This window comes from Cryptomeria japonica, chromosome 6 (assembly GCF_030272615.1).
Source record: "Cryptomeria japonica chromosome 6, Sugi_1.0, whole genome shotgun sequence".
Classification (NCBI taxonomy): domain Eukaryota; kingdom Viridiplantae; phylum Streptophyta; class Pinopsida; order Cupressales; family Cupressaceae; genus Cryptomeria; species Cryptomeria japonica.
Window position 1 is genome coordinate 118849104 of NC_081410.1, and position 8630 is coordinate 118857733.

At 35.7% G+C, this 8630-nt stretch overlaps 1 protein-coding gene across 1 annotated transcript in view; it reads left to right on the forward strand.

Moving 5' to 3' along the window:
* The window catches only part of LOC131053742 (protein NRT1/ PTR FAMILY 2.13), a 57104-nt gene extending 51173 nt beyond the window's left edge, over positions 1–5931 (forward strand). Inside the window, exons 3-4 of the mRNA XM_059207591.1 lie at positions 3348–3868; positions 4505–5931. Of these exons, the coding sequence (XP_059063574.1) occupies positions 3348–3868; positions 4505–5354 (1371 nt within the window). The 3' untranslated portion in view covers positions 5355–5931. The remainder of the gene's footprint in view (positions 1–3347; positions 3869–4504) is intronic.
* Positions 5932–8630: the final 2699 nt, after the last annotated feature.

Genomic DNA, 8630 nt, shown 5'->3' on the forward strand with positions numbered 1-8630 from the left:
TAACAACAACATTCTTTGCTTCTAGTAAATGCAGTGACACAACCTTGATTTGGAACTTCCTCCTTGGACAATGACTTCACAAAGTCCATGATTTTTGGCTTTTCCTTTATTTTGCAACTTTTTTTGCACTTTGACATTCAAAAAAATTAATCTTCCTTTTCTACAACTTCTTACTAGCAAGAAACAACAATTTCTCCTTGTCTTCTCATAGCTACAAACTCATGTGCAATGGATCCTTAGATCTCCGTAAACCTTCTAGAAAACTAATTAACCCTCGACTCTATACTACCCAATCCATGGCCGTAGCAATTTAACACAACAAAGAAACACACTAGGATTTGACAAAGCAAAACTCTGCTAATGAGCCTTAGGCTATGATACCAAATGAAGGTAAACACGGGAGAAACAAAAAAAGGAAATAGACTTGAAACTTATATTATTCGAAATGAGACAGAACATGAACAATATGAGTTGTAGCTCTTTCATGAAACGCTATTATATTCCGGTACTTTTAACAACCTCTTACAACTCACAAGTTACATCATTACAAACTACTCCTCCAACTTTGCGGACCTGAACTCCAAAGAGTGCATACAAAATACGAAGGAAAAGATTATATAGAATGTTGTGTGTGTGTGTGTGTGTGAGAGAGAGAGAGAGAGAGAGAGAGAGAGAGAGAGAGAGAGAGAGAGAGAGAGAGAGAGAGAGAGAGAGAGAGAGAGAGAGAGAGAGAGAGAGAGAGAGCACTAAAATTATATATTTCACATTACCCAGAAAATATGTGAGACTATTGATGTGATTCGAGAGATGGGAAGAAATCAAATCAAATCCTACCAAGATCCGCTTTAGATGTTTTTCTTAAATGTAGAGATATTTTCCTATAAATGGAGGATATAGAGGATATGCTCTACTACCATTTGTTTTAAACAAAGGCTCAACAGAGAAGGAAAATAAACTTGAAACTTATATTATTCAAAATGAAAAAAACAATATGGGTTGTAGCTCTTCCATAAAACACCATTACATTCTAGTGCTTTTAACAACCTATTACAACTCACAAGTTACATCATTACAAACTACTCCTTTAGCTTTGCAAAGCTAGACTCCAAAGAATGCATACAAAATAGAAAGAAAAAAAATATAGAATGCTGATTGCATACAATAGAGAGAGAGAGAGAGAGAGAGAGAGAGAGAGAGAGAGAGAGAGAGAGAGAGAGAGAGAGAGAGAGAGAGAGAGAGAGAGAGAGAGAGAGAGAGAGAGAGAGAGAGAGAGAGACTATTATATTTCACACAGTGCCCAAAATGTGTGAGATTATTGATGTGATTGGAGAGATGTGAATCCTACCAAAATATTCTTTAGATATTTTTCTAAACGCTGAGAGATTTGCTTGTAAATGAAGGATATAGAGTATATGATAGATCAGGTGGGGGAAGAGTGTTTGAGGTTGCATGGGTAAATGTCCAAGTTGAGAGAATGAAAAGTTGTGCAAAAGATTGAATTTTTAAAGTTTGTAGTTCAAAAGATGAAAATAAATTGTTTGCAATTGCATTCTAAATTTGTATAAGCATGTTTAAGGCTAGCAAATCCCATTAAGAGCCCACTAGGATCCCCAAGCACCTACATTGTGACTCAATGGGAGGTGTTGAGGAAAAATAAGTATTTCACACTTGAATCTATGATGGACTGGTAACCAAGAGGGCCAAAGCTCATGACCAAAGCATCCTAATAGAATCATAAGATTTCCTAGGTTGGTGTAATGTCCCCTTTCTAGCGTGCATAGTATGATTTATCATTAGCCTATTTCCCCATGGTCCCGTAGGCTAACCAAGACATTAAAGGAACTTAGAGGCCATTTGGCCTAGGCAGTTTTAGTTGCAGATCTTTCTGAGGTGTTTAGAGGTTGGGCATACTTACTATTTATCGTAAGTCATTCTGGGCTTGTTGGGACCCCCCAATGGCAGTAACATGTCGATGGTAAGTGATTATTATCGATAGAAAGTTTTTTTTATCATTGATATGATTTATTGTGCATTAATAAAGTTAATTTATAAAGTTAAATTTTAATATTTCTTTATTAATGTTGAGCCTATAGTTGTGGGAAATATTTAATTAAAAGAGATCCCTTTTATCTTATAACACATGGAGGTATAAGTTGTTAAAAGGGAGTAATATTATTTATCCCACATTGTCAAGGTGAGTGAATTGACCCTCTTGAGAGAGTTATAAAAGAGATTCAATAGCTCTCTTTCAAGCATGCTTGGTTGATCGAAGAAATTACTTGTTCAATTTGAAGAATTTATGGTGTGGTCCTTTATCATTTGTTTCTCATGTTATTGTTTATCATTTATATGTATTTATCTATGGTTTGGCATTGAGAACAAATATCAAACACAAACTCTAAACTTTAAAAAAAAAAAGGAGAAAAAAAAGCCAAATGTTTGATAAAATGACAAATCACACAAACTGAAAATATAAGTGCAAAAAAGATAGGGGTTCTTATTGTTTGATCAAGAAATTGAAATTGAAATTGATAGTTATGATTAAGAAATGATATTATAAATAATCCCAACTACCCATCTTTGTATCCCCATTTATAGGAAAATTTCTTAGCATTTAAGAAAAACATCTAAAGCAGATTTTAGCATGTTCTGATTTGATCTCTTCTCATCTCTCCAATCACATCAACAGTCTCACACATTTTGTGGGTAGTATGAAATATAATATTTTAGTGTTCTCTCTCTACCGTATGCAATCAGAATTTAGTATGAAATTATTTTAGTGTTGTATTTTGTTTGCATTCTTTTGAGTCCAGCTCTGTAGCTGAAGGAGCAGTTTGTAATGATGTAACTTGTGAGCTATAAAAGGCTGTTCTAAAATCTGCTTTCATTGCTTGTCTTCAATGCTGAGAGATATGATGTGCATACGAAAGACTTGAGACAAGAGAGGTTGGGTGGGGAGGTACTCGGGATTATTTCCAACACACAAACACGTAAAACACTTTAAAAGAGAAAAGTTGCAACCTTGTACATGCATGCATAGGCATCCAATGGCTATCATCCACTTTGAAGAATAGAAGAAGGATGCTAAAATTAAAACAATCTCCATTGTCATGTCCTCTAGTTCAATTAGCCCTCTCTAACAAATCGTAGAATAATACGACCACCCTCTACTACTTCCTTCATTTGATTTATGATCTTTCAAGTAAGCATTAACTGTGAAATAATCTATTATAATTAGCATTAGATCAACCATTCTACTTCAGAAAAATTGGAATCATAGGTTAATGTTAGCAGGATTGTTTTTACAAATTGTCGAAAAAGACTTCTCATAGAATTGGTTGATGCAGGCAATGGTACTTGTGACAATCATGTCTGCAGATATAGAACGAATAAGGGGAACTGGATATGGCCTTGCACTGCTTTATATATTTCTGACATTAACGGTTGTGGGCACAGGTGGGGTGCAGTCATCTTCCATAGCCTTCGGTGCAGAACAATTTGACAGCAAAGATGAGGAGGATAGGAAAAATCAGCAAAGCTTCTTCAATTGGTATTATTGTGGAGCTACTGTGTCTATCATGCTGGGCATGACCTTTGTTGTTTATCTACAAAGTAATGTTAGCTGGAAATGGGGATTCGGTGTGGCTACTATACTCATGATTATATCCACTGTCCTTTTCTCGCTTGGAACCAAGTATTATGTCATGGTCAGTCCACAAGGCAGTGCCTTCACTGGGTATCTTCAAGTGATTGTTGCATCTATTAGAAAGAGAAACCTGGTTTTGCCTTCTGATTCAAGAGAATTATATGACGTGCCTCTAGATAAAGAAAAAGTTGATCTGAAACTCTTTTCAACAGATATCTTCAAGTATGTATTTTCTTTCCTACAATTTATTTGCTCTTTAGTTCTAATCTAATTTGAAAGAAGTAAAGTTTCACAATTTATTAGTATGTTTCTGTGAGCTTCTGGATTTGATTGTGTCAATGTTTCGGATCATATTCTGTGATTCATCATCAGGATGAAAGTAGAGAGCACAAGGGGATTTGATCGTGTGAGCTTTTTTGCATCAACGTTTCGGATCACATTCTTTGATCCATTATCAGAATGAAATTGGAGAGCATAAGGAGAAAATGAGTGCTCTCTACTTTCATCCTGATGATGGATCACAGAGTGTGATCCAAAACGTTGATACAAAAAAGATCACAAAATCAAATCCAGAAATTCACAGAAACAAAATCTTTTGTTCTTATAATTTTCTTTTATTTTGATAATAGATCATGAAATATGATCCCAAACGTTTGATACAAATAAATTCTTACACAATTTAATCTAAAAAGAACACCATTTACAATATTTTTTTAACTACAATCTAATCTAAAAAGAACACCATTCACAATATTTTTTTTACTACAATCTAATCTAAAAAGAACACCATTCACAATATTTTTTACCTTAAAAGGAAGCTGTTTCTTACCTTAAAAGGAAGCTGTTTCTTATCCGCAGGTTTTTCAACAAGGCAGCCATAATCAGTAGAGAAGATTATATGGAGCCCGGCTCCATGCCCAATCCATGGAAGCTCTGCCCAGTTCAGAAAATAGAAGAGCTCAAATCAGTGATAAGAATATTACCCATCTGGAGCACAGTAATATCAGTCTCCATCATCTTGGGGGGCAGCGCTAGCACATACATGGTATACCAGGCAATGATTATGAACTTAAATCTGGGCCCCCATTTCAAAATGCCAATAGCCTCTATTAGCGCCTTTGTCCTCTTAACCATATCCATTTGGCTGCCCATCTATGACAAACTCATAATACCATTTTTCCGCAGCTTAACAAACAGAAGTGAAGGCATTACCTTAATTGAAAGGATCGGAACAGGCATTTTCATCTCAGTGATCACCATGGTGGTAGCAGGACTGGTAGAAATCAAGCGTAAAAATAGTGGGAAACCCATCTCTGTGTTTTGGCTGGCACCACAGTATTCTCTGCTAGGCCTGGCTGAGGCCTTTTGTGGCGTTGGTATGGTGGAATTCTTGTATGTGCAGTTTCCCACGAGCATGAGAAGTACTGCCGTGGCGTTGTACTGGAGTGGCATGGGCATAGGTTCGTTTCTCAGCAGTGTTGTTATTACAGTTGTGCACAATGCCACTGGTGGGAACAGAAGAAATGCTAGGCTGAATGAAAACCTAAATGATGGACGTCTCGAGTATTTTTATTGGTTTTTTGCAGGCCTTGGTCTGCTTGATTTTTTTTATTTTCTTCTTTGTGCAAGGCTGGTGAGACACTCCAGGAGTTGCAGCAACGATTCTGATCAACAGAAGGAAAACGAACAAGTATCACTATCTATCTAAAGTTAGATATCATATGTTTGATCTAAGCATTCTGTCCTGCTTTAAGCATAGCTTAAGGCAAGGCATTTGAAGATAAATAAACTTGAGCACGAGTGGTTTCACATGTTTTCTAAGACCATACTGTCAACATTGCATCACCAAATGTGATGTTAAAAGACAGAAGCTGGTTGTGCTGGATATTTCAGGGTCAGCTTTAAACTACACATTAAGTAATATATTAAGTTTAGAGAATGCTAGTCAATTCTGAGTGTTTAACAATTTTTAGTCTAGAAGTGTATACTTAGTGTGACCACATACATTAAGCAACATATTAAGCCTAGAATTGTCAGTCAACTCTGAGTGTTTTAAGATTTTTAAGCCTAGAAGTGTAAGCTTAGTGTGTGCGGTTTAAGCTATTCCATATTAAGCCTAGAAAATGTGAGTCAACTCTGAGTGCTTTAACACTTTTAAGCCTAGAAGTGTAAGCTTAGTGTGTGTGGTTTAAGCCATTCCATGTTGGAGCCCTTACAAATGTTTGACCATCAGTTTGACCATATAGCTTACAATAATATAGCTTATATGGTACCAAGTGTGATGTTAACCAATATAATATCCACTTGTAGATTACAATTGACATTGAACACTTTCTTGTAAATTCAACATCTTGTCATCGTAGACATATACCATGCAATTGGAAACTTATGCATGAGTATATCAAGGGTCATGCAATATTTGATGATTCAAAATATGTTATGGATAAGGTTTTAATTATGTGTGATTTTGTTTTTTTATTTGATTGGATTATATGTGTAGATTTGTTGGGTGCATGTGAAGATTGGTTGGTGGATGTTTTAATATCATATTATCTACATATATTTAATTTAGAGTTTACCTTTTAGGTTTATGCTCCACAAAATTTGATTCTTCATCCACATGTGCATTTACATTGTATAGCTTACATTGTTGTTTATAACTAGGTAAGATGGGTTCGGATTGCCTTAAGGCAACATCCAAACCCATATAAGACTGGGTCCCATCTTAAAGGGGTAACGTGCCCCCAAGACAAGTCTGGCCCTATACCTCCACGCCACACTAATTAAGGCCGACTTGGGGTATATGGGTTAAGGACTCATATAAATAAAGTTAAATTGCAAACACAATCAATCGATTCATCTCTTATGCAATCAGTGACTAGCTCTGCAACTAAATGTGCGAAATATAGAAGAGGATTGTGCAAACTTGTCCAAGAGGATATAAGGCATTTTGGTGCAGACTTGGTGTATTTAGAAGGGCAGATCTGATATACTAAAAGGGATCAGATCTGGAGAATCAAGCTAAGTATTGTATTTGTGCAATTAAGATTGAATACATAATCTGACCTGTGGGTCTTTAGTGCTAGGTTTTTCCTCCTTGGAGGTTTTCCTAGGGTATTTGTGTTTGTCTCTTGCTGTCTTGTTTCATTCTTGGATTTACTTGATTATGATTTACTAAATGCTAACAAATAATTAAATGTTACAAATCTGATTATTGAACTAGGGCACAAATTTAACATACATGACCAAGTGTGATTCTATGAAATATCCCTTGCAGAGTAAATACAAGGAATATTTGTTGATAGGTGTTTGTCCAATCTGCATGTTATGCAGTTTCTGAGTTTGCGTGTTATGCTGTTAGGGTGTCTCAGAATTTTCCAGGTTGGGTGTAGAGGTGAACCGTCACATATATCTCATGAAAGAACAACTACAAATGTCTGCAAATGAAAGTGCAAATGAAAGTGTGATAACCAAGAATGCATATACAACAATTTTATAGTGTTCTTCGCCCAACTAGACACATAATGATGCACTTACTAGCAGCTGACATTATAAAAAACTGTTGGCAAGCAACCTCAGATAATGATTAAGTGATACATAAGATCTGGATGCAACCCTATTTCCCCTTATCATTAAGACAATAGAATGATTACAAATTGACTAAACAATGGTCAAGACTCTTGGCTCTGAACGACTAGTTTCAAAATTTTCTGAGTACAAAGATAGCCATGACTTCATACATAAATATCATCAAAACTCATTGAAATCAATGCCAAAGTGAACTTGGTTGAGACACCTTGATGTAAGGATGCAGAAGCAAGCAAGATCGAGTCTCTCCACATCTCTCTTGTCCCAAATCGAGGCCTTCTTGAAAATCGCCCTTGTTGCTCATGCAGATGAAGTATACAATAATTCCAGTAGTCCTCAGTGCCAAATTTGTAATGAAAATGATTGTCTCGGGAAAACAAATCCAAAGCACCAATACCTACAAAAATCTGCCTCTTGAATCGAGAGTTATGAATAAAAATCTGAGGTTCAGTAGGTTTGTTCGACCCCCATAGCATACCTAATTTATGTCTAAAAACTCCTTCCAATCTTCTTGAAATCACCTACAGTTTGATCCTAAAGGAATCACCTTATGTCTCCAATCATAGCGCTATTCCCAAATACCAAGTTCGATGCCTATCCAAAGAGCAATCAACAAAATCAAACCAATGGAGGTTGTAGTCTGATTTGTTTCAGAATGATATGACACCTGCAACCATCACAAAATCTCTTTCCAAATGCTTTTGCCAAGATCGTCTAACTCCTCCCCAATACTGATACAAGTATGGATCGAAATGAGCCCTTGGAACACAAAATTGTGGTACACACCAGCTGATACAAGTCTGAAGATGTCTGAGATGTAAACTCAGAAAATAGAAAGACTTCTAACACCAAAAATTGGTTCTAATGATCTCCAAATTGAATTCTATCAAAATCGGCCCTTGGCCAACAATGAAACTCAACTAAAAGAACTGATTTGTCCTTCCCAACCACCATGTAGATGTTAGGCACAATGTGGAAGACTGAGTTATCTCCCACTCACATCTACAACCCCTCAGAAGGTCTTTCACTCCCTCAGTTATGCTATCTATGAGAGTTTTCATTCCCAAAGACCAAAGTCTAGAGACACCTCTTGGTTCTAAAAAACCCAATCAAAATTAAAATCCAAATTCTAGCTTCCTTGAAGCTCAACTTGATCTCCTTATATACTTTTTCACCCCAACATCCAGAAGCTTCTAGAAGTGGCTTTATGATATATTATTTATTTAGTCACTTTATTAAACTAATTAAATATAAAGTTATCTTTTAATTTTTAATTTATTTGATAACTTTATAAATAATTAACTTAATATTATTAATTAAAGTAATTAATTAAGCTATCCATGAAAAATAATAATATTTTGGACAACTTAACTAATTAAATTAATTAATCAATTCC